At 39.7% G+C, this 26,192-nt stretch overlaps 1 protein-coding gene across 1 annotated transcript; it reads right to left on the bottom strand.

Annotated features, from left to right (window-relative positions):
• Nucleotides 1-499: 499 nt before the first annotated feature.
• On the bottom strand, nt 500-26,006 carry MIER3 (MIER family member 3). Its single transcript, XM_041470932.1, is given in 15 exon segments — nt 500-659; nt 1,025-1,104; nt 8,048-8,098; nt 9,754-9,848; nt 14,513-14,594; nt 15,046-15,197; nt 17,276-17,348; nt 17,538-17,561; nt 17,563-17,630; nt 19,814-19,886; nt 19,889-19,948; nt 21,372-21,506; nt 23,362-23,507; nt 25,516-25,676; nt 26,001-26,006. Coding segments are annotated over 13 exon segments (1,152 nt in total). The 5' UTR covers nt 23,461-23,507; nt 25,516-25,676; nt 26,001-26,006.
• Nucleotides 26,007-26,192: the final 186 nt, after the last annotated feature.

Here is a 26,192-nt window from a genome sequence, read left to right as displayed (position 1 = left end):
CATTAATTTTTGCTGCTGTCTGCAAACTGCTTTCAGAAAGATGAAACCAGTATTTAACTGCAGAAGTCCAAGCAAGCCTCCCAATGAATTTGTGGTTGGCATAAGCTCAGGAGAGAGGAGGAGCTGGGAAACTGTGCTGTTACAAATTGGGTAGTGGTTGGGGCAGCTAGGGTTCCCTGCTTAGCTGCTGAGGCATCATCTCCTTTTCAGAATGCAAAGCTTTGTGGTGTTTGCATTATGTGGTCTGCTTCCAAGCCTGAACCTTGCCTGTCACATTCGTTTGGAAGTCCTTTACTGCCAGAGGAGGCTGGCTATTTCAGCAGTTCACCAGCTGAAGTTAACCAGCAGAGCTCTGAGATAGAGAGCTCTGGCATCAGGCTCAGTGTGGGTTGTGCAAGGTTTGTGATGATGCTCAGGGCAAATTCTAGTGACATTCTTTGTGTCTTCACTGCTTGGTAAGGGATCAGAGCAGTGATCATCAGTCTGCTGAAGAGGGAATTCATCCTCCATGACTTCGAGGATCCCTTCTCCTGAGCTGACTCTTCTCCTCAGCTCTCTGTGAGGTTATTGGGACCTCTTGTGGAGGAAGCTGGGTGTCAAGGGCACTTGCAGTATTCCTAGTGTAGGGGGTGTGGTTCCCAGGCAGTTCACATGGCACTCTTGAAGAAAGAGAGCAGGAAAGGTGTGTGTGTGTTGTGTCTGTGTGCTGCTGCTTATTTGTCCCTTTTCCCTTGCTATTAAAGCTGCTGTTCTTTCCTAGCTACTGCTCATCAGACCCTCCTATGAGCTGATCTGACCTGCTAAGCACAGTAACACCATCTCCACCCCGTGCTTTCTCTGCTGTCTTGTACTCTTCCATTGCAGTGGGCTGAAGCAACTTATAGAAAACAGCTTATAGAAGGCCAGAGAGAGCCAGAGAGCAGGAAGCCCACAGGTGGCGTCAGAGTTGCTGATTTGACTCCCTGGGTCTTGCAAAGCTCTGCTTTCAGACAATTCTATTTCGCACATAAAGGTGATGCTGTACCTGCTCGACGTCTCACTCCTGCTAGGCTGCTTTGCTCCCCACTGCCCGTTGCTCCTCCCCGTGCCGGTTCTGGAGCTCACCTGGCAACACAGGAAGCCATGTCAGGAACGGCAGCAAGAGGGAATGGTGATGTTCTGCCACCTTAAAGAACTATGCATGCCAGGCCAGGCCTGTTGGCACAGCAGGCAGGTGTGTGCCAGCCACAGCAAAGGAGCGGGTGGGGATAAGAAGCCATGCTGCAGGGCAGGAGTGGGCCCATGGCTCAGCACAGTGAAGGGAGCAGGAAAACACATTTCTGCTGGGGCATCCTGGCCTCCTCCCCTATCAGAGGGACAAGACTTACTGGGAGCTTAAAATTACTTTCCCCTACAGAGAGGGAAGACAAATCCAAGAACTAGTAGAGGAAGTGTGATAATCAGGGTTTATGCTTGAAGTGTTTGCTGCCTTGCTACTGTGGACAAAACAAGTCAGTCGGTGAGGCAGCAGCAGTGACCGGTTGAGTAGATTTGGAGGTGAGGGTAAGGTCATGCTGTTCATGCAATCCCTGAGCTCAGCAGCACTTGAACAGCAGCCCCAAGCCCTGTCTGGACCCCGAAGCCCTGGGCAGCCAATCAGCCACTTTGCCAGGAACAGTGCAGCAGATGTAATCAGATCTAAGAAGCTTCAGCAACCCAAAGTGCAGTGAACAGGAACATGGTACAGCAGGATGACCAGGAAGGGCTCCTTTGACCATCTGGAAGAAGCCAATAGAGACAAACAGACTCAGTGGGGAAGAGCCACAAAAAGATCCTTTCAGCCTCAGTCTTATTAACATAAGCTAATATTAGCATAAACTTCAGTTGGGGTGTTGCTGTACCACAGTGCTCATTCCCCCGCAGCTGGTGGAGTCACTGACCCAGCCATGTCAGAGGCCTCCAGCCGGACAGCAGACCTGCTGATGACAGATGTATCTCTCCAGAAGTGTCTGATGCCTCTCAGGCTGGGCCAACAAACAGTGCTTTTGCAGAAGGTGTGCTGTGGCTGAAGAGATGTGTAACTGGGTGAAGGAGCAGTGGAAGAAGTGAACCAGTTAAGTATTTGAGTGAATGAGTAAGAGATTGACCAATTATTGACCAGTTATTTACAGAGATGCTACACTCTAAAGACTCTCAGGAGTCTCAAACCTCCATGGTAGTGGAGAAGCTGATGGACTCAGAATCCTGCAAGGTAATTAGCCAAGGGTCTGTTGAAGATGAACGCTGAAAGCAGGTCACTGCACGTACCAGGAGGAAGGCTCCTCCTCCTGAAAACAATTAGGATTAGCACTTGTTGCAACAGGTAGGAGGCCCTGGAACTAGAATACCAGACAACAGATGAGGTAGGTGAAATCCTTCTGGAATAGTGAGGCCTTGTAAAACAACACCGCCTGTACTCCACATCACAACTGTGTCTTTTAAGAGAAAATGAGAAAAAGAGAGGAGACTCCCTTCTAAGGACAACAGAGGGCTAATATGAAATCGGACCCAATGCACAGAGAAGTCTGCTGGCTCCCAGGGGCTCAGATAAAAGATGTTACTGGAAAGCTCTTCAGTCTAGTAAGGCTGCTTGATTACTATCTGCTATTGGTTGTTCAAACTGGCAAAGACAAAAAAAAAAAAAAACAAAAAAACAAAAAACCAAAACAAAAACAAAAACACAAGAAGTCTGAGGGCCATCAAAAGAGCCTTCAGGTCCTTGGAACAATTTGGAGTCTGAAGGATCAGGAGTACAGGTAGTGATTTCCTTGATTCTTACAGTAACAAGGAATAATATTGATAGGATGATGGACCAAGGAAGTCTCAGTGCCCTGAGCTGGAGGACCATGACTCTGAGAATGATCATCTCCCAGCTGAGCTTGTGTGGGTCCTGCTGCTCCAGCTGGATCCCTACAAATCTATGGGGTCTGACAGGATTCATCCTATCAGGATGGATAGAGTTCATCCATCAGAGAATCCTAAAAGAGCTGAGTGATGTTGTTGCAAAACTTCTCTCAATGATTTTTGAGCAGTCTTGGGAATATGGAAAGGTTCCATCTGACTAGAGCTGGAAAATGTCCCAATTTTCAAGAAGCAAAGAAGGAAGATCCCAGAAAACACAAGCTTGTCAGTCTCATTTCAATGCCCAGTAAAATAATGGAAAAGAGTATCCTGGAAAGTACTGAAAAACACCTGGAGGACAATTCAGTCACTGGGCTCAGCCAGTACAGCTTCATGCGAGGGAAAGTCCTGCTTGTTGAACCAGATTTCCATTTATGACACGGTAGCACATGAAGGGAAGCCAGTTGGTGTGATCCTTTTGGATTTCAGTAAAGCTTCCATTGCTCTCTCTCACTGTATCCTTCTGGACAAAATGTTTGGACAGCTGTGAGCTGGACAAACACATCATAGGATGGGTGAGAACTGGCTCACTGTCTGGGCACAAAGGGTTACAGTGAATGGGGTGGCATCAGACTGGGGACCTGTCACTGGGGGGTTCCACGGGGCTCCATCATCAGGCCTGTGCTCTTTGACATCTTCATACATGACTTGGACAAAGGATGAAAAGGAATACTAAGTTTGCTGATTACTAAACTTGGAGGAGCTGTTGACTCCCTTGAGGGCAGAGAGCCCTTAAAAAATTAGAGAGATGGGCAATCACCAACTGCATGAAGTTCAACAAGGACTGGTGCCAGATTCTGCAGCTGGGATGGGGCAGCCCTGGATGTACAGACAGACTGGGGAATGAGAGGCTGGACAGCAGTGCCATGGAAAGGGCCCTGGGCTTCTGGTCCATGGCAAGCTGAACATGAGCCAGCAGTGCCCTGGCAGCCAGGAGGGCCAAGCGTGTTGTGGGGGACATTGCCAACAAACTAAAAAAAGGGAGGTGCAGCTTGTAACTGAAGTGTTTTGAATAGATACTTTGTTTGCAGATTGTACTGACCATCATTAGAAAGACAGCCTTGTATCTCTCCATCAGGGGAAGCAAAGCTCATTTCTTGGCAAATTACAACTTTTGCTGTTTGGAATTATACCAGCTAGTAATCCTGTCTAATTAAAAAAAATAGTAATTTCTTTAGTTGAAGATTTACTGTGCCAGCCACCATAAAAACAAGCATGCTGGGTCTAGGAAAGAACTCCATTAGCTCTCTGGCATTTGACACAATTGGTACGTAAGATCTTACAGCTTTTCAGGGTCCAAGATTAGTACTTGTCTTCGGGGACTGGAGAATTAAGTCAAAAAGCATTTCAATTTGTTTAAGTTCAACATTAAGGGTTAAGCCAAGTAAAAGTTTTGTATTCACAGCGGTAATCTAGCTTGACATGGATTTTCTTTCCCCAGAGAACAGGTATGTGTTCCATACATCTTAGGTGTAGTCTGAACACTGGGTGACTGCTGCAATTGAAGCTACAATTCAGTCCCAGGTGACATTTACTTCACTTTAGCCATAATGTTTCAAATGTCTGAGGGAAACCATTACTCATTAGCTACCTGCTACTCTGCTCATTAGCTACCTGCATCACTGCATGCTGCATTTTTCACTCCTCTGTGTACCTCTACGCAGATGGTAGAATGTGCCAAGTTCTTAAAACCGCATTCAGAGTTACTGCTAAATTCTCTGGAAATGAAGTAGCAAACACAGTGCAGATGCATGAAGAGCTTTACAAATAAAGAAAGGTTTCCAGACATTTATTTCTGGAACTGTACACCAGGTATTAAAGTACAACAAATACAAAATAATGCTCAAAAAAATCAGTGTTTATGTACAAATATTAAAACCAATGCAACAACAGCGACTTCCTCTTGAACATCTGATACTAAAACATGTTCCGATTGTCACTTGATTTGTTGTTATGCACAGGGTAGTTACTTTTAACTGAGAATAACTGGAATCTCTGTTTTATTAGGAAGACTATAACCATTTCTACTTTATTGTACAATTGATAGCATCTTCCTCATTCTTTCAATGAAAAATAGGAATAATAAAAATAGTAACCTTGTCATTATCTTACAAATTACTGTATTTCATTTCCCTGTCTGTAGACGATGTGCTTGTAATGCTGGGCAAATAGCGTCCCTGTTGGTCAGTTTATCCATTAGTTTACATTCAAAGTTGAAATACTCATTAGAGACTTTGGTTAAATTAAGTATTATCACTGTGTCCTACTTGAACTGAAGTTTTCCTATATTTTTGACTCAGTTTCAACTGCACAATTCACTGACCTAATTGTACACAATTTAGTATTCTTCAAACAGTATTGTACATCCTTCAAGTAAATTCAGCAGTTTGACCATTACAAGAGGAAGACTAAACACTTAAGAACCTAGCATGGGAAGATGACGTGTGACCAACTGTGGTATTGCTATAATCACAGCACCAGTTACACTTCTACATGAATCTGCTACCCTCTTCAGATTCCCTGTACATAAAAAGAATACATTTACCAACACTGCAATTGCCCATTATGGATTTTTTGGTTTGTTTGTATGAAGAAAACACGTGGCAAAGGACAAAGAATTCATCACAGTTTCTTACAAGAATTGTGCTTCACTGTGTAATAGCCAAGGCATTGTAATTTCTTCACATGGTTGCAATTCAGTTATCTCCATGCTGACTTTCAAAACACAATTCTTTTAATAAACAGTAACAAGTTCTCCATTTAAATGTCAAAACTGAGAGAAAAAAGTAAGTCCAGCTTTTAAAAGTAAAGTTCAATAAATAGCTATTTTACATGGATAAAGTCATAGTGGTACAAATTTATGGATGTCACATCAAGCATGCACAAAAATGTTACTATACACAGAAGTAGTCAGAAAATATTGAAAGAGATATCTAAAAAGATATGAAGAATTTACATATTTACGAAATCTTGCAAATTATTGCCTCATTTTAACAAGGAATTAAAAGTAAACGATACCAGCTAGCTAGCCAACAGGCTAAATAAGATCAGCATTTATATTAGACTACCCGGAAATCACTTTTCTCTCATATCATTTTCTGAATTTTGGTCAAAGTCTTTATTAAATAACTAAAGTGTCCATTCAACTTGCTGACAACCCAAACCTTAGACAAGTCTCTGCCTACTTTAAGAGCCCAGCAATGCATAGATAAACTGAGTATATTACTGCATCAACTAATGAAAATGGGCATGTTCATTTAAGTGCAACTGGTATAAGCATTCAGTCATCTTTGTATGATTTTTATACAGACCAGCCATTCACTGTAAACCCATAGATAAACTTCAATGTATAACAGTGGAAGATTATGGCCAGAATTCTACAAAATCACTTAAAATGGGTTGATTTAAAAACAAAGGAAACAAGGTACAAAGTTCAGCACAAAACACAGCAGTAAGAAGCTGAGAACTTGGCTAAAAATGTCAAGAGTACAACACAGGGCCAGGGCTACCCATTATTTACTGTGTACTTACTAAAGTTAAATATTTCAGATGTTTAAGTTAAGAACTGATTACAAAATCATACCTACTTTTGTCCACTGTGCTAAGCTAATTTGTTTTTAATATGATAAATGTGCTATTGCATAAACACTTCAAAGCAATCTTCATTACAATGCTGTAAAGAAAACTCCAAATGCTGCATCTGAAACTTGGGATATCAATGCAGTTCACAGTATGCATAATAAATACCCTCTTCCCTTTCAAATACTAAAGTCACTACTTTCTAATTACTCAGCACAACCTTGAAGCAACTACTGAAAATATCAACAATGCAAACTTAATTGCCTGAATAATGAAAACAAATTAGTGGCAACTAAACTTGTAATACAAACAGTGCAAAGAAAAAGTATGGAGGGACAGGAGTAAACCTACTGAAGGGAGGTTCAGGCTTTCGTTAGAACACCATGCAAGTTGAATGCTACAACATGTCACAAGCCAATACTATGCTTGGTTCCTGCAGCAATTGGAACAAACATTTGCAAGACAAACATCCTGGATGGCTAAATTGCACTCAACGTTCAAAATAAAAAAATGTAATGAAGTTAAATAGTTGCTTTTATGGGATGGCTTTTTACTCATCCTTTCCTATTTGACACAAGAAGTGAAGTGCCATTTTGAAGCCAATGACTTGCCAAAATAAATAAATGCAATCCACGCTAAATCAAAGTTTTCAAGCATGTACTTCAAGGTTCTACTATTACTATATAAACTAGATAGTCCCTCAAAACTGTAACACTTAGAACTGCAGTGCTCCAAACAACTTAAGATGTCTTCCGAATGTAGACTGTTTAGTGGTAAATCCTAAGCTGTGCAGACTGTAGCTTTATACATCAGCTGCCTTAGGAAAGTTAAGGTACACGATTGTATTACTCTTCAAAGTTGTGGACAAACCTCTTCCAAATACAATATAGCCTAAAACTCATCTGTTTGAGCCAGTAAGTTTAAAAGTACACAGACATCTATGGCAGCATGATTACTTCTGTGTAAGGTAGCCATGACCTTTAATTTTGCAACAGCATTCAAGTGTAGATCTTCACTTTACTCATCTTAAATCCCTTGTGCTAGCTTCCACCAACATGAATTTGCTGCTTTGTAAACTGAAGTGCTCTAGTTTAGTATCACATGAGAGAAGGTTCCATTTAAAAAACATCCTTGTATGTTTGTGCAGTTTAAAATAAACAAACCCATCCCTGCCTTTATAAGGGGGGGAAAAAAAATGCTACATTGAGCAGGGATCAGGATCAGTACCTGTAAACATTGTTATTCCACTGCATCCATTACGGCAAAAGTAACTTACTAAAAAAGCCACTCCAATCCGTTCAGAACTTCTGTGCTGGTTTTGAAACGGTGGCCTCTGTCTACAGGCTTTAGGAAAAAAAACTGAAGCAGAGCTTAAAGCTGCACCACAGAGTTCTCTTAGTCCCAAACTCTGCCACACATCCTATGACATTTCCACATTTATGGACTGAAAAAAAGAAATTACTCTTGATAAATCAAGATATAGTTCTATACATACAAAGACATCACTGATGTCATAAAGTTCAAACTTCCAGTGAAAGACTAAGCAAACCTGATAGCTGTAGTAGAAAGCCACACACTCAGCAACTGTTCTGGTTCTTACCTGAAGGGCAATGAGAAGAATTGACAAGATTAATGCGAAGACTTAGGTTTTGTCATTTTCCCAATTCCCACTCTTCCAATATTGTTAGTTTTTATTGTTCTGGAACAAATCTTTCCAGACTTCAAACAGACCTATAGTTTCAAGTTTTACATCTGTTCTACTCAATGCACAATCGGATTTTTTTTTAAACGAGGTTGAAACTCTATCTACATCTGAAGTACTCAGACATATATATAAACATTTTTTAACTGTAAGATACACCCTTTCTTACAATGGAAAAATCTGAGCAAATGAATGATCTAAGAGTAGTGAAATACCAAAGACTCTGGGTATGTATTCCTTTGGGGAAAGTCCAGAACTGTGGGGGCTTTGGCAACAGAGTTGTAAAACCAGAGCAGTAAATGCTTAAACAAAATAAAATTGTAGCCTTGTTGAGCAGGTAGTAAGGACGGAAAAGACTAATTTCATCTACATTAATTGTTTGTCTCTTTCCCTAAAACAGAGGTGCTACGTGAAGTCAGATTCTTGGAGAAAAAGTCATTACTTCCACTTTTATATACTTTTTGATGCAGAAACATTTCACATCACCATCGCATCACCCACACTTCCAGTTTCACAACTCTATCCAATACAGTCTGGCAGTAAAATATTTGAGTGTTTTCAAACAAACAGAAACATCAGTGGTGAATCCAAAATACCTTGGGGGCAGTAGTAAACCTTGCTAGTTTCGGCAGACATACCAGGAAGGGGAGGAAATTAACAGATGTCCATATGTTAATGCATAAAGTCCCAGTTAACAAAGCTTTGCACTGCAGTGATAAGGAAACACATCTTGTAAATCTTGTCTAGCTGATACTTGCTGTATACAAGTGACATCACCTTATGCTGGATCCTAGAACTTTCCCTAAACTTTCTTGCCTTTTGCCTGGGAAAAAAACCCAGTAGATTTTCTTAGACAAATTCTGGTCCATAGTGACAGACACATCAACACGTGTTTTGTTCCATGTTGGAAAATATATTTTTAATCTCTGATGCATTAATGCTTATCGTTAAAGTCCATTTAAAATCTAAATTATCCAAATTATTTAGGATGGGTCAAGAAATTTGGAAACACTGATGATATCGACTATTGCTTTTTGGTAAAAATAACAAAAAGGCCTATTCTTCAGGCACAGAGAAGTCAATCAGAAGCAATCCAGACCAAGATTAGAACTCATTTTTGGCTTAGAAAAGAGAGTATTATGGATGACTATACCTTATGAAAACACAGAACTCAGCCTGATTCTGTACACTTGTACCCTCCTGGTGACAGAATAAATTAGGCAAAGATGCATTCTCCCTTCCTATAGCCATGGTATAGAAATACTGTTCACTTCTAGGAAAGGCATGAATTTAGATTGAATTGTGATGCATAAGCATGAATAGAAGTAATGTCAATTTAAGTGGATTTCAGAGATAACACATTAACTCATCTCACAATGCCTAGTATTTCCAACAACATTTGGAAATATTAGTGCAAAGAAAGGAAAAATTAATTCAAAATTGGAAGTTTATTTTAATATGGTTCCTACCTCATCTGTATGGCTTCTGACAGATTGCCTTCCCATAGTATCATATAATTTACCAACTCTTCCATTTAACTGTAAAATACTAACCTTGTTTTTCTGTATGAGATGGAAGTCTTTTCCATACATCAGAAGTGCATTTTCAAAGCTTCTGCATTCTTCTTCTGTCCATGCTGTCATCTCTTCTAGATAATTATAAAAGTAGCATGAGAAACCTGATTTCACTCAATAAACTATTACAAAGAATAAAAATTTTTTTCCTAACAGATTAATATCCAAATGCATTCTAAAAATAAAGTAATTCAGTTATTTAGATCCATTTTATTTCCCCTACTGAGAAACTATCCTACCTGAAATTTAACGTTCTTCTTTACAAAGAAGGATCTAGAAGAGTTTGACTTCAGAAATCTTTCATACTTGAAGGCAAGGGATATTTCAAAGATTTATAAGTCTTAATAAGTCTGTCATCAAAAAATAAGTGTTTTATAAACATCATTGAGGTGGTTAAGTGTGATAATTTTTCTCAATGTTTCTTGTTACACAGGACACAAGGAACAATGGTTGTTGGAAAAAAGAGCAAAGGAAAATCCTGTTTTGATGGATGGCCCTGTTCTGACTGAGTGAGCATCACAGACAGGAAGGCGTGACAGAGCTCAGCCCTGCTGTGCAAACCACAGGAACAGTGCTAGGCCCACACCCTCCCAGGCACTCAGCAGTCTGGGCAATGCCTTACCCAGGAGCCAACTACCAGCCTGGATGCCAGCCATGGTGCATGGCCCTGTAAATCACAGCTGAGACACAGGGTGGGATGAACTGTCATCAGGAGGGCAATTCCAACCTGACACTAACAGCCAAATGGATCCAGCATGAGACAGACCAGAACATACAACACCTTGCCTGGTATCATAAATCCCCTGGTGAGGTGAGGTAGTTTTTCAACTCCTGGAAAAAGCATAATGCACCATGGAGGAGAGTGCCTCAGCACTAAGCCTAGGTCAGGAAGCCATACAGGACAAACTGACTGGAACTATAGTAAACATGATCCGGGCTTTTGAAAAATAAGGGATATCAGGGAATCCAGAAAAAAGCCCCAAATAACCACCTGGTTCTAAAGAGCACAGATCTCTTCTAACCCCTTCAGATCTCTTAAGGAGAAACTGCAAATTTCTTTTCTCCTTTTTTTTTTTTTTCTTAATAATTAAGACTACATTTTCTAGAACTGGATTTTGGTTTGAGAAACAACAAAAATAATTCAAGACTCTTGTTAATATCTTGACTGTAGCTTTGGGTGTATATATATAAGTAAGTAGGGATTTTTCAGATATCTTACATTCATAATGGTGATTTTAAAAGTTTCCACTCAACTAAATTCCAAGTATCTCTGGAAGCAGACACTGAAAACTAGACCTTTCTGCTCCCAGATAAAAAGCAATAATCACCCCACTGCATGGCTGTTTTTTTCTTTCACAACCCCATTAATTTTGCGTTCCTTACTACAGAGTTCTCAGCTTTTGAAGAGGAGAAAATGCTCCCATGTAAAGTCTCATTGCTAAGAAACTTGCCTTGGAGTGGTGTGTTTTTGATTTCCACACTGAGAACAGTAGTGAGCTTCAGTGGGTAGAGTAGATCATAGTATAATGGCTATTTGAAGAGACAGACTCTGACAGCATTATAGAATCACAGAAACATTAAGGTTGGAAAAAACCTCCAAGATCATGAAGCCCGACCTTTGATCAAACATCACCAAGTCAACTAGACCACAGCACCAAATGCCTTATATCCACATGTTTCTTGAATACCCTTAGGGATGGTGATTCCATCACCTTCCTGGAAAGTCCATTCCAATGTTTAACAACCCTGTCGATGAAGTTCTTTGCAATATCTAATATAAACTTCCCCTGGTGCAGCTTGAGGCTTCCTCTCATCCTGTCACTGGTTTCCTGGGAGAAGTCAATCCCCACCTTGCCACATTCGCCCTTCAGGCAGCAGTAGAGAGTGATAAGGTCACCCCTGAGCCTCCTTTTCTCCAGGATAAACACCCCCAGCTCCCTCAGCTGCTCCTCACAGGACTTGTGCTCCAGACCCTGCCCCAGCCCCACTGCCCTTCTCTGCACTCTCTCCAGCTCCTCAGTGTCTTTCCTGCAGTGAGGGCCCAGCCCTGGACACAGCACTGGAGCTGTGGCCTCACCAGTGCCCAGCACAGGGGACAATCCCTGCCCTGGCCCTGCTGGCCACACCATTGCTGATCCAGGCCAGGATGCCATTGGCCTTCTTGGCCCCCTGGGCACAGCCTGGCTCATGTTCAGCTGCTGTCACCAGCACCCCCAGGTCCTTTCCAGCCACTCTGTCCCAGCCTGTGGAGCTCCCTGGGGTTGTTGTGACCCAGGGACACACTTGGCACTTGGCCTTGTTGAACCTCACCCCACTGGCCTCAGCCCACTGATGCAGCCTGTGCAGATCCTCTGCAGAGCCTTCCTGCCCTCCAGCAGATCAACACTCCCACCAAATTGGTTTTGCCTGCAAATGGCCTGACGGTGCACCTGATCTAGATCATTGATGAAGATATTAAACAGAACTGCCCCTAATAGTGAGTCCTGGGGAACACACCAGCTGGGTGTAATTCCATATAACACCATTCTCAGCCATACAGACCGCTTTACCCCAGCAAAGAGTGCCCTGTCCAAGCCATAGGCTGTCAGCTTCTGCAGGAGAATGCTGAGGAAAATTGTGTCACAGGCTTTACTGAAGTCTAGATAGGCAATATGCACAGCCTCTTCCTCATCAACTAGGCCTTACACCTCCATCTATCCCTTTACCATTTTAATGAGGGTATAACAATTTCACTTCAACTGGGGATGGGGTATGGGTAAGGACTAATAGTCCTTAAGATGGAATTTTGGCCTCTAAGCTGATCCTCAGATTTTAGCTTCTATATTTTTAGATTTTGTGCTGCTTTAGTGTGTAGTTCTGAGCTTCATATTAAGGGATGGTAAGCTCTCTTCACAAAGTAGGCAGATAAAACAATTCCTTCTCTAGCTGGGGACTAGAGACAATCAATCCAATCTAGGCCCAAGAGAATAAACAATAGCAGAATGAACAGAGGAAAAACAAGAAGGATGGGACTTCACAACCTAAACCTATAATTGGATAATAAACTCCAATATGCAAATGGACCAGAACTTGTAAAAGTGAGAAACATCATGACTGGTCGTGCATTTTGTGACCATTTTGGGTACATCTTGTGTGTAACCCTGGATGGGCTCTTGTACTGCCCAATGTGTATCCATTGAGGCCTTCTAATAAATACCTACTTTATTCTTTAACCTGTCTAGCCTCTGTTCCAGGTCAGCCTTCACAAGGCTTCAAAGACACAAATCAACAGAGGTATTTTTCAATTCTGAAACAGGAATCTAAATTCCAGAGAGGTACTGGATTTAGGATACAGCAGCTGATACTTTAAGGTCTACACAATCTCTTCTTGAACATGAGCTTTTTAAAGCATTCTTCTTATAGTCCTTATTGCCCCCTTCAGCTTGACCTTAGTGTCCTGATTTTGGCCGAGATAATTTTCTTTCTAGTAGCTGGTAAAGTGCTGTGTTTTGGATCCCATATGAAAATAATATTGGTAACACACTGATGTTTTAGTTGCTGCCAAACTGTGCAATTAAGGACATTTCAGTGTCCTGTGCTCTGCACTGATCAGGTGCCCCTGAGGCTGGGGGAGCAGGGCCAGGAGAGCTGACCCCACCTGGCCAAAGGGATGCTCCATGCACAGAACAACAAGGCCAGGGTGTGAACTGGGGGGAGCTGGCTGGGATGGGCCAGGAGCTGCTGGGGGATGGGCTGGGCATCGCCCAGCACGTGCTGAGCACACATGTCACTCGCCTCCGTGGGGTTTTATTCCTCTCTCTTTCCCTTTCATAACAATTATTATTATCATCAGTCTCACTAGTATTCTTACTATATTCTTTCCTTTGTTTCAATTATTAAACTGTTCTTAGCTCAACCCCAAAGTTTTACTTTTTTCTTCTAATTCTCATCTCCACCAGGAAAGGAAGTGGTGGGGCAGAAGTGAGCGAGCAGCTGTGCGGTACTTTAGTTGCCAGCCAGTGTTCAACCACTCAGACACCTGTCCCTCACAGCACCTAAACTGCTTACACTCAGCTTCCCTTTGGATCTCAGTAGAGGGCTATCTGCCAAAATATCAACTTATAGCAGAGCTCATAACCCACTTCGCTTCACACAACACACATGCAAAAATAACGGACAAAATCCCATCTTTGTTAAATGACAGACTCTGGTTTTCATTTAAAGGATTAATAAATAATAAGGACAAACAAGACGGAAGCCCATTTTCCAAAGCAAACTCAAGGAAAGCTCTCCATGCTCTATGGAACTATACAATAGAGCCCATTTAGGGCTGGCACAGCACAAATGTTAGCACAGAGTGGGGGCTTATTTATGTACCAACCTATATTCTGATTTTGGTACAAATATTATCAGACTGTAATCAATCATGACCTCAAAGAGACACTAAATAGTGGGTGAGAACTTCTTCATAGCAGCAGAATCACATCTCTTCCCCACCCTCCTCCTCAATCTGTTTCATTGTTATAGTAGCTGTGGAGGAAAGAAGGGAAGATCAAACGCAAATCCTCAGCCTTTCTGCAAACTGCAAACTTCTGTGGCAGAACTTTCAATAGGCCAACTGCCAGATTATACCTAATTTGTGCTAAAATCATCATGACAGAAATGTGATGATAATGTGAGTCCTACTCAAGGATATTCCACACAACTTTTTTTTTTTTTTTTAAACCACACTTTTCTGAAAAAACAGGTATTCTCTTACCCTGAGAGGCCTTTCCATTTGAGCAGTATCTCTCAATTGCTTCTTTAACATTATGGCTACTTTTAAGAAGTTCATAGAGTGCCTACAAAATAAAAAAATTCTTTAGAAAAAGTCAAAGTTTTCTAATATCCAATCTAGACCTCCAAAACTAGTCTTCCAGTGAACATATCTAGTGTAAAAAAAGATAGAGGATTTATCTTTACATATTATGAAAATTTAAAAATAAGAGCCAAAACCAAAACCACCCAAAAGCTGAGGCAAGATTTAACTAAAAAAATGTAAAACACTATATGCAATTATTAAAAAGGCTGAATTTGTCAACAGTATGACAATCAGAAACATCATAGATCACAAGGCTGCCAACATTCAAATACTCAAGATTTTTAAACATGTGCTTAAAAATTTTAAGTAAGATCTTGACTTCATAATATCCAACACTGAGTAGCAGTGCCTTTATAGTACAAAGCAGAGAAGGAGACCACATATTAATTACAGAGTGCTGTGTCACAAATGGAATAGGATATAAAACCTACTTGTTCATTGTCCCGTGTATGTAGTCCTTCAGGAATTCTGCCAATCATTTTTTCATTTCCTGTTCTTAAGGAGGTTTCAAAAAGGTATTCTTTAACTTTACTTTCTGAGATCACATCAGGTTTCCAAAGTAAATGGTCTTCATTTTCATAAGCTGATAAAACAGAAATCCATTCATGCCATGTATAACATTTTTAAGGTGTAACATTAAAACCTATTTCACAAAGAACAGGAACACAGAAGTAATCAAATCAAGCATGACCATACCACTTCTAAACTGCAGATCACTTTAGCTATTTAGTAATTTTCAACTGAAATTTGCAAAAAATTATGTAACAAAATTGCAATCTACATGGCAATACGTTTTTTCATTCAGTAGCAACTGAATGCTGTTAGGAACTTGGTATGTTGAATGCTTCAAGCGATTAGGATGTAGTCCTCCACAGCACATTGAAATGACATTTCCAATTCTCAGATAGCTTATTTCAAGGATGATACAACACACAAGAGCTGACCTGAACCTTGGTTAGTCTGTGCACACGTTTCAATAGTAGATTAACCTATAAATCGTTTACTCTGATCAACAGATGTGATTACCATTGCACATCATGTTTTATGTACTCTTTTGGCAATATAGAATTCTAATGGCTGTTACAGCAGAAAAGATGGAGAGGTTCAAAGCTCTCCTAAAACTGCAGGAAACAACATTAGGCTAAGGTGAAGAATAAAATGACACCTCTGAAAGTTCTTTAAAGGCTTAACAACACAGAAAGCTTTCAGTCAGACATGTTTCAAGTGTAAAGTTTATATGAGTGCAGAACTGCTTTCTAGCTCAATTCTGGTAGCTGGACTGCATAGCACAAATGTAAGCCCCTATTTGCCACGACTAGTTCTTCCAGGCGTACAGAAAAGGCTTTAATTTCACCGTCCAGTCCTACTACCAAGCCCAAGCTTCCAGAGTGCTGGTGATACTCCTCTTCAGTTTTCATTATCAACCAAGACAACGCAGTGCTTTTTGCTGGAGACCATTACTAATAACCTCAAAAGGTGCTCCTTGAACTCTCTGATCTGGCAGCTACCCCTTTGCTCTTGGCCATGCTATCAGACAACACTTTCACTGGTTCTCTCTACTACCAGCTCATTACCGAGAAAATTGTCAGATTCACCCCTCCTTGGTCAACCTTTGGTTCTAAGAACTTCCTCAGTTCTTGGCTAAGGATAAGTCAAGATGTGGAAATAGTTAAAGAACTACCTACATAAATCCAGTCCTAACTCCTCCACTTCTTGCAACCCACTAGCACCATGCTTGAATCTTAAAAAATTGGAGGCTTTCCTAGATCTTAATCAACACAAAGATGTTCACTTCCTAACACTTCCAGCTCCATCCCTACCAGACATTCTTCTTCTCTATGGCAAAGGATTATTCCTCAAAAGAGCAGGTGGCATTGTTGAATAGATTCAATGCAATTCACTCAATAACATCCCCCTTACATTTTAAAGAACCCTACAGAATATCAAAAATTTACAGAAAAAAATCACAGAATGTCTTTCATTTATTATTACATCACCTTATCTGTTTCTTAATTTCACAGCTGTTCCACCCATGAGCAAATTTGTTTGCATTATTTGCCTTTTTAATTTCACAGCTATATGTGCTATGTTTCTAAAGAAACAAAACTATTAAATAAGGCTCTTTTTTTCCACTCTACCACAACTGCAGTTTTTAACCTAAATTTGCACTGGAGTAACATCATATTTAAAACACTTCATTTTTAAGAGACAGTGTAACAGGAACTATACAAGGAAATTTAAAATAGCTTATTGCTTTGTTTTCCATACCAATTTTGTAACCCACATTTTACCTGCTAAAAAAAACAAGCAAGGAAAGACACTGTTTTGAACAACTTCAGTGTAAACTAAGTTACATGCTCATAGACAGCTACGATTCTCCAACAAAAGTAACTCCTACAGTTAGCTGACATCTGATATTACCAGACACTACAGAATTAAGCCTCTCATTTTGTCGTAAGAATGCCCTCTCTAAGTTGGACAGTCACACTTCCAAGGTGTAAGTATACAGTTGTGCTACTTCAATTCTCTACTACCTTTTTTTAATGGTCTCTGAGACTTCAGCTAGGTAACTGAATTGACCTAACAAATTTAAGTAACATTTTTCCATCAAGAGCTATGTATAAACATAAAATAAGACGTAAAACAATTAGAAGAACATACCCTTTTCATCATCACTGCATCTGCCAAGGTAAGCTGGAATTTCAGCCTGGTACTGTGAACCAACCATTATCTCCTGAAAATGCAATAAAATTAAGAGAAAAAGTGATCAACAATATTTTGTTGATCCAAGTATAAAAAACTTCATTAACCTGGCATCTGACATAGAATTCCTGAATGAAGGTACAATTTTAGATACATACTAAAAATGTTACTGGTTTTTTTTAACAGCAAAGTTCTAACTTTTAAAAAATATAATTATTACCTTTCTCAAATCTTCAGATGTCAGATGAATTACCATTGTCTGCCTCTACATCTTCACCATCAGATTCCTTATCTCCATCACATGTGGTGTTTGCTTCAGAAACAAAGGAGATTGCTTTTAGCTATGAAGAATTTTCTGTTCAAGTATAGAACTACAAGTTATCATTTATTTTTGAAAGGAGCACCTGCTTTTATTCAGGGAGACACTTATTGTGCATCTGTTGACCCAGATTTCTACCAAAACCAAACTAGAATGAAGTCAGAACACACTGGTATTTGTATACTGCAGAACTGAAACATTTATCATCATTGAAAATTACACAATCTACTATATTTCCAACCATCAAAAGGAAACAAAATTTTTTTTGGTTGATTTTCTCAATAAAAGCTTCTACATAGAGAAAAACCAGAAAACTTCCAGGGCTATGACATAGCCTCAGGTTAATCACAAAGAGAGTAAAGCTGAAGGCATGCCTTTATTACCTACTAAAACCTTTCAACAGAAGTTTTAATGGGCATTCACAACATTCCTTTAAACCAGGCTGCTTTAGCACGGAATGAAGATTACAGGAGAGACATACAAAATGGAGTAGGTAAAACAGAGCAAAAGACTCCTTATTTCTCTTATACCTTTTTTTTTCCATTCCCTTAGGAAGAAATATAGCAGAGCCCTCCAAACAATTTAAATACATTACTCCATAGAATAACTCATATATTAGAATCTGGAACGCTGTGGCACTGGGTTCTGAAGCAGTTCTGTTTTTATAGTTGTATAATCCCCAGCAGAAGGGAATCTACAGTTGTGATACAATTACACCTATTTTGTATTCTCCAACTTCAGGAAAAACATACTCCTAAATTGGGCTGAAATTTAACTTCATCGCATCTAAAACATCATGAACATCAGAGACAATATCCAAGACTGCATGGACTGATGGTCTTCTTCCATAGTAATTACTAAAATCAGCAGTCTATCACTTTTTGGTTTTACAAGTAGCAAGCAATGGGATAATCTGAATGGATGGAACAATATGCTTGGACAATCAGGCAATTGTTTTGCCCAGTTAACGTAAACTTAAGGAAACAGTCCGTGTTATGTATTAGGTAATGCGTATCTTAAAAATTAATGTTATCTTAGAATGTGGGAAATGGACAAAGATCAGAAAAAAGACGGAACTGCCAACAGCACAGAGAACTGACATCTCCTTCCCTGAAATGGTGAATACTTGACCTTAAAATGTCCAGCTTAATGTTCAAATAAAATAACATTTTGAAATAAAACCATGACAGCAGAGAACAAAGATGACTGTTTCTTAATCCTCAGTACAGATGAGGGGCTAAACACATTTCTCTACGAAGTTGCCACACTTAAAATGTCATAGTCATTAACAGTTCCCAAGTGCCAGCATGTTTTGGAGTTTGTTTAACTGAAAAAGGGACATTACAATTTTGAAGGTTTTTGTATCTCTCTTTCAATACGAATGTCCTGCATTTATCAGACAACAGCATGCAAAGGACTATGATTGCTGGTAACTGAGGCAGCACAATCCCTTTATTCCCCCCTCTACAAAAATGAAATCCCCCACGGAATATCTTAAGATATTTGCCAAATTAAAACTGTGATATAAAGTCCTCCACACTGCTCTAACTCTAGGATACCAGTAAACAAATGAGATGCAACAGGCAATGAGGAATATCTCATCCAGGCTGGATAACTGAACCACTGGCTTTTTCCCATCACAGCTCCATGGATAGTGAAATTTTGGTGGTCATGGGTTTACGGGCCCCATCCCATATAAAACTACTTTGGCTCACCCCAAGAAGTCCTATGGAAAAGTGCTGAATAACACTTCCCTTTATTAGTGTTAGACACTGCGTCCCAGTTCACATCCACAGGCTGCACGGAGGAGTCACTGGCTTAAAAGCAGCAGCAAAAATTTTAGTACAGAAACACTAATTTAAAAGAATGGGTTACATGTTCACATAATTCACTAACATATCGAAAATCATGAAGGGTGTTCCTCAATACTGTATTAATGATTGACTATGAAGTCATTGTATTTATAGAGAAATGAATTTTACTTGTGCTTTGAGCAGACAACCAAATGTAAGTGTTTCAGGTACTCAGTAATGCCAACCAAAGGCACTGTTCATGTACAACATGCAAAGCGCTGTTTCTGAACTCCTGGTACAGTGAGCAGTACTCCTCAATTTTGGTATTTTAAGGTATGAAGCTATATATAATGCTACAACTTATTATAAAATTATGTTTCCTACATCTTAGTGGCCGAGGAAAGAAGTCAGTAGCCTCGTGTGAAGTAACTGATGGTGTCAAGTCATTGGTGTCAAGTCATCAGCAGAGGACTGCGTTTCTTCATCATCACCCGACAAGAGATCTTTAGCAATTTCCTCCTGTATCATTAAAATAAAAAAAAAAGAAACCTCAGAGTGACTAGAAAATACAGACTGATAAGCACTTAGATTCAGCCAGTTGTAAGCCTGATTAATGAAAATGAGTTACCTTCCCATAAGAAAATGTAGCACACCATACTCCTATAAAGAAAAAGCTGGTTTGCTCCTATTAACTCTAAGAATATAACCTTTCATGTCAGAGTCAAACACAGTCATTACCCTCTGTCTTCTTTTAAAACAAATGCACAAGAATTAACTTCTGCAAGTATCAATCCCATATGTTCCTCCAACTGCTTCTGGTAAGAGACACCAATGTAAACTGCCTCATGTACTTAGTATTCTGTCATTCTTTGCATCACAGATATACTGAAGCTTTAAAAGCCTACTACTGCCTCCTAAACTCTGGGGGAAAAGCCAACCAACAAAAAAAAAAGCAAAAACCCAGCCCAGCTTTTTGTAGACTTTTGCCGAGAGGATACTGCCGAGATGTTCTAGGTAACAAAACACCAAAAACATCTGACATTTTCGTAGGTTAAAGCAACAATATTAAGAAAGAAAAGGCACATTTCCTACATTCGCAGACATGTTTGAACTCCTCTAACAGAGATTTGGAAGGGAAAGAACTGTATTAGACAACAATCCGACTACATTTTTGTAGCCTCAACACAATCATCACTCCTAATGAGAATCAGATGTACAGAGCCATCACTATATCCTCCTTTCTGTGGTGTTTACCATTACATCATACTCACAGGAAAAAAAAAGACATACACTTACTACTTGCATACTTTTTCACCTCAACTACAAGATGCACATGCTTTGTGGCCAAAAATCAGAACAAAATCTCAGAATTTAAAGTTAACTTGCAAACCACAAAAGCTGAAGTTTCAGGGTTTTGTATCAGCAATAGTCACCATACATAAAACAATCTCTCATCCCCCATGGCTGAGAACTTTCTAAAAGATATACATTTGAAAATAAAATTCCAAAGCATTCAAGAGTAAATTTTCAATGGTATTTTTCATACCATTTTTGGTACTTGATGTGTGGTGGAAGTCAGAGTTATTTCTGGACATTGCATATATTATCCAAAAATCCCACTTCTTAACTAAAAAAACTAACTAAAAACCCCAAAACAACTAACAAACCTCCTACATAAAAGTTCTTCACGTGTGTTTTAGAAGAACTGTTGAAAATATTTCGTTTTCTTTTGTACTAATATAGTGACACTAAAGTTGCTGTACATCATTATCAGAACTAGATGCCCAATGTTCTTGAAAAGGTAAGATCCCAGAGTGATAATATATATCAAAATTAACAAAGATATGTATTTTGTACCATAAAGAGATTATGATATGTAATTTAAAGCCACCTGGATTTCTGCTTTTAAACAACAATTCAAGTGAAAATGATTCTGACTTACTTTATCTAGAGTCATATCTGGAAGTTCATCTGCAAGTTCACTTGGAGAGCTATTCGCACTGGAAGCTGGCATAACTGGAATCGTGGGTTCATAGCCATAGAATGCTAGTAAATCTTCCAATGGCATGTTTCCTTCCTAGTACAAGAAGATTTACAACACTTCAACATATTGTCAATTACCTGTAAACAGGCCTAAGAGAATAAGACATATTCTGAAGAACAGAAATAAAAAACAAAGAAAAACTAAGCTGAAAGCAGGAATGATTAAAGGTTTAAAATATTGTGATTCTATGATAACAATAATTCATAAACATGTCTCTTGGCATATAGTGAAGTCCTGTCAAGCTGCTGGGGAAGACATTTTACTGGATGCAACTAAGGAGTAAGTATTAAAAATCTGCTCCTTATCTGATTGATACTGTAGAACATGATTTGACACTATTTCTTCAAGAGAAATATAGAAAACCTTGAAGACTTCATTCCTACATAGCTACAGCTGCACATGTGAAAACCCCCACAGAAGTAAACCAATACAGCAACTTCTAAGCCCTTCCTTTCACCTCCTGCACAATGTATTTTATATTAACCATTGAGAATGAACAAGACAAAGACAGCCAAGAAAAGGCAAAAATCAAGAGAAAGGCTTGATTTTTAACTTGTTTTTTCCAATAGCTTTTGATGAAGTGATTCTAATAACTACCATCATACTTGCATCCTAATACAATTAATAAAACAGTGAAGATTTTTTTTTGTTACCTGGGTCAAGACATCAGAGTATGAAAAATATTTCCAAATATTTACACCTTTAGAAGTTATACCTCTAAATTTTATTGTTGAACTCATAAACTGATCAAATTCCTCTTTTTTCTTTATCCAGGCAAGGTTTTAGTCCTGTAAAGACTTTTTACAATGGCTAAATAGAAACTGACGTCCAAGTCTTTCCAGGATAAGGACTTAAAGCAATAAAGTGTTTAAGGTGAGTGTCTCTCAGTTCTTCTTTCTTCTATTACAGAAGCAGTATGAGAATCTTGTTGAGTAAAAACTCCATTTTAACCATCAGACCTGGCAAACTGCTTCACTACTGTAACAGCAAGCTCATGATCAGCAAAAATGTAATTGTAAAGGCAGTAAGGCAAGAAAAAAAATCAGGAGTACAAACACTGTAAACTCCACATGTAGAAAATTTGTTTTTACATGGACTACATAAACACAGCCTTATATCTGATGCTAAGAAATACACCTTTTCAGAAGTATGTTCACCAAGACCTGCAGTTATGCCGAGTGGTGTAAGTGGGTTACCTAAGAGTAAGGCAAATAGCATCAATTTCTTGCTGTTCAGCAGATTAGAATGCTTGCTACACTGCTATGGATGAACAAGAGGTGTAAATATGAAAAACTTCTTACTAAGAAGTGTAAAATGGAATAGAAAAAGCCAAAGAGCACACTGATCATTTTGTACACCCGCTGAATGCTAAACTGATCAAACTAAGACATGGAAATACTATTCATATAGCAAATTAACGTGCATAAACCATTATGCACAAACCAGCGTTGTTTGTCTGCATATTGGAAAAGTAAAACCTGACCAACATAATGAAACAAAGCTAGATGTCATTTTAATAGTACGCAAAATGCACGGTTTTAATGTACAAGTGATCTTAGATAACAGGCCTCTAAAACCTAAGTCAGTGATTTCTCTACCAAAGCAAATGTGCTAAATCAAAGAAAATATGAGCAACAATACCTTTAAGAAGCTAAGTTCAGCCTTTTCTGTGATGATGCACTGCCACATCCTAATCTTTCATACAAGCTGCAAATGCATTTTTGCAGAAAACTGCACTATACAACACAAATTGAAGGGCAGGTTGAATGTTATTTCACTAGAAAAGTTACAATATGTATGAAAAGTAAAATATGTATAGAAAAGTACATATAAAATATGTATAGAAAAGTATAATATGTACACTCACAAGGGAGAAAGTCTCTCTTACCTTTTCTAAATCTTCAATTTCAGAGCTGAAATTTTTGCTTTCTTCCATCATTTCCTCTTCTTCGAGAGTTCGCTCATCATCATAATCGTGTACCAGCATTTCAGCAGATGGGTCAAAGTCATGATCCTCAGATGATAAAGAGCCAACTATCAAAAAAAAACAACTTAATTTGAGAATTTTTTTCTCCTATACCAACATAAGAAATTAAATCCCAGCAAAAAAATTTGCATTAATTCTCTTACAAATAGAATCAGAACTCCCAGCGGAATAACAAATTCGTAACTACTTGACAAGTTCAGCTTCTTTAGATGACCTTTCCTTTTCATATTTTTAAGTAATAAGTACAGCTTTCCCTCTTGCTACAAACAGAATAGCAGGGAGAAGTAACTAAAGGAGTAAAACTAAGTTTCAGGAAATACAACCCCAAATTAATATTTTACTGAATAAAAGATTGTTCAAAACACTCTTGAAATCATCATTAAGGTACAAAGCACACACATGAAAAGATATCAGAAGCTGCAAGACTGTAATCTATAGATCCTGATTTTATTGATCTGATTTATATGGTAACAAGCATAGTTCTTCACTGGCAAACAGGTAACATAGGTTATGAATTCACATCCTACTAATAGCAAAATAAAGTGAGACTCGCTTCCAATTGCTTTAGCCTCACAAATGGATCTTCTAATAAAATTAATTTGTAGCACTAGATATAGAAAAATAAACACAGCAGAATTTCAAGAAGTACTATGGAAAATACACTAAAAATAACAAAATGCTTCTGATGGATCACATTAATTAACAACCAAGTGTGACACCTCCGTGGTCCATCAGACACTTTTTAATTACTGAAGACAATACTCAGAAGTAATCAAAAAAGCACTATTATAATGCACTTTGTCATTTGAAAGATTATCATTAGAGTCAACCAATTTTCAAGACGAAAATATTCTGCATCAGTAGTCAGTGTTCTATGGTTAAGAATCACCAAATTACAGAGTTGTTTTGCTCTTTAATGTTTACTTCTTTATAGCTTTCAGGTTGGAGGAAAAAGACAGATTAGTATATTTCTTTTCCACTTCTAGTTTCCCCTTACATACTAGGAGTCTGTTGCAATCCTTGCCTTTCAAGCATCAAATAAAAGGTTTATCAAGAATTCTTTCTGCCAAGGAACTTCTTCTAAAGTTTTGAAAGAAATAACCACAAATTTTCAACCCTCTTCAAAAAATAATACAATATTCCTCTTTGCACTGCTTTCAGCCTTGAGACAGCTGAAACACTTCTGAACCATAAAGAATGCAACTGTTCATCATTTATGCTAACTATTCATTCTGTATATGCAGGTAACTGAACTACATTCAGTTTGCCTAAGACAAAGCTGTCAAAGTTTGTAATATCACACTGTAGAGAAACATTCAGGCCAAAAATGCTTTTTATTCACATGCTATTCATATTATGGTCTCACAGAACTTTCAGCATAGCTGACAACGCTGCTACAGTTCCAACAATGACATTATGTGTTTAATCCTCCTCCTGTTGGCCATCACATCGTGCTCAAGTTTTAAGAAAGTATCAACTGCCTTAATCTAACATGAACATATAAGGGTGTGATCAAGACTATTGCTTCTAATTGTTTTTCTAACTCACTTTCCATTTAACTCAAGGGGAAGTTCTGTTCCACAGACTTCATTAAAAAGTCCCACTTCTCCTGTAGTTCTGAATGTTTAATATTGAAAAATACAAACTCAACAAATTTCATAATAATTAAAGATGATGACAAACACTGCAGAATGCATTTACATAGAAGCAAGTATCTTCCCCAAATACTTGAGAATAGCCCTGCTGATGTCAATAATGCTTGGATGTATAATGTAGTCCAAAGAACCTGAACAGCATTTAGTTACAGCCTTAAAAGTTACTTGTTGTTATGATTTTAAACATTTTCTGTTATTACCAAGAAGTCAAAAATTTAGACAAGCCTGTAGTTATCAGCAACAAGAGAAGCTGTTTCTCTTCAGGCTATCTGGCTTTACTGAGATGCTGACATAAAAGTGCTACACAACTCTGATTTCATTTTTGGTTCCAAGGAGCCAATTTCTAACTGCAACTGCACTTAAGTAAAGGATTCCATAGCCCACATCTCCTCTTAAAAACCTGGCAGGCGGTTAACAGCGTGCACACGAAGCCTTAGGAAAACTACGAGGGGATAAATTTGGGAAGGAGCAGCAAGGAGAGAACGGCGTGCAGGCGACAGGCCGGGTGCCGATGCAGAAGGTGGACGAGGACGAACCTGGGCTCGAACTCCCAAAGGAAGCCTGCAGGGAAAAGAGAGAGCGAGATGAGAGCGGGCTCCCTGCGGCCCGGCAGCAGGCAGGGCCCTTCATTCCACGCAGCCGTCGGAGCTACACCGTTTCCCCGACACCCCGCTTTTCCCCGCTCCCCTCCAGTCTCAGCCCCAGCGTCCCGCCCTGCTGGCCGCTCCATCCCGCTCATCCTTGCCCATCCCTCCTTCCCTCGCTCCCGCCTGCCGCTCTCCGTCCCTCCTCCTCCTCTGGCACAAGGCCCCCCCCCGGGCCGCGCCAGGCCCGGCCGGCGATCCCGCTCCCTCCGGCCCCGGCCAGGCGGGACGTGTCACGGACCGGACCGGCCGCCGCCTTATCCCCGCTCCCAGCCCAGCGCTCGCTCCTCCTCCCTCCCTCCGGGCTGTTCTCCATGGCCCGCGCCGCAGCGGCGACACCGCCGGCCCGTCCCGCGGCCCCTCCGCCGCCCGCGGGCCACGCACCGGCACCGCGCCCGTCCCGCGGCCTGGTCGCGCAGGCTCCGCCGCAAGC

This window comes from Pyrgilauda ruficollis, unplaced genomic scaffold, assembly GCF_017590135.1.
Source record: "Pyrgilauda ruficollis isolate IOZ18807 unplaced genomic scaffold, ASM1759013v1 scaffold25, whole genome shotgun sequence".
NCBI classification, from domain to species: Eukaryota; Metazoa; Chordata; class Aves; order Passeriformes; family Passeridae; genus Pyrgilauda; species Pyrgilauda ruficollis.
This window is presented reverse-complemented; position numbering and strand designations above follow the sequence as displayed.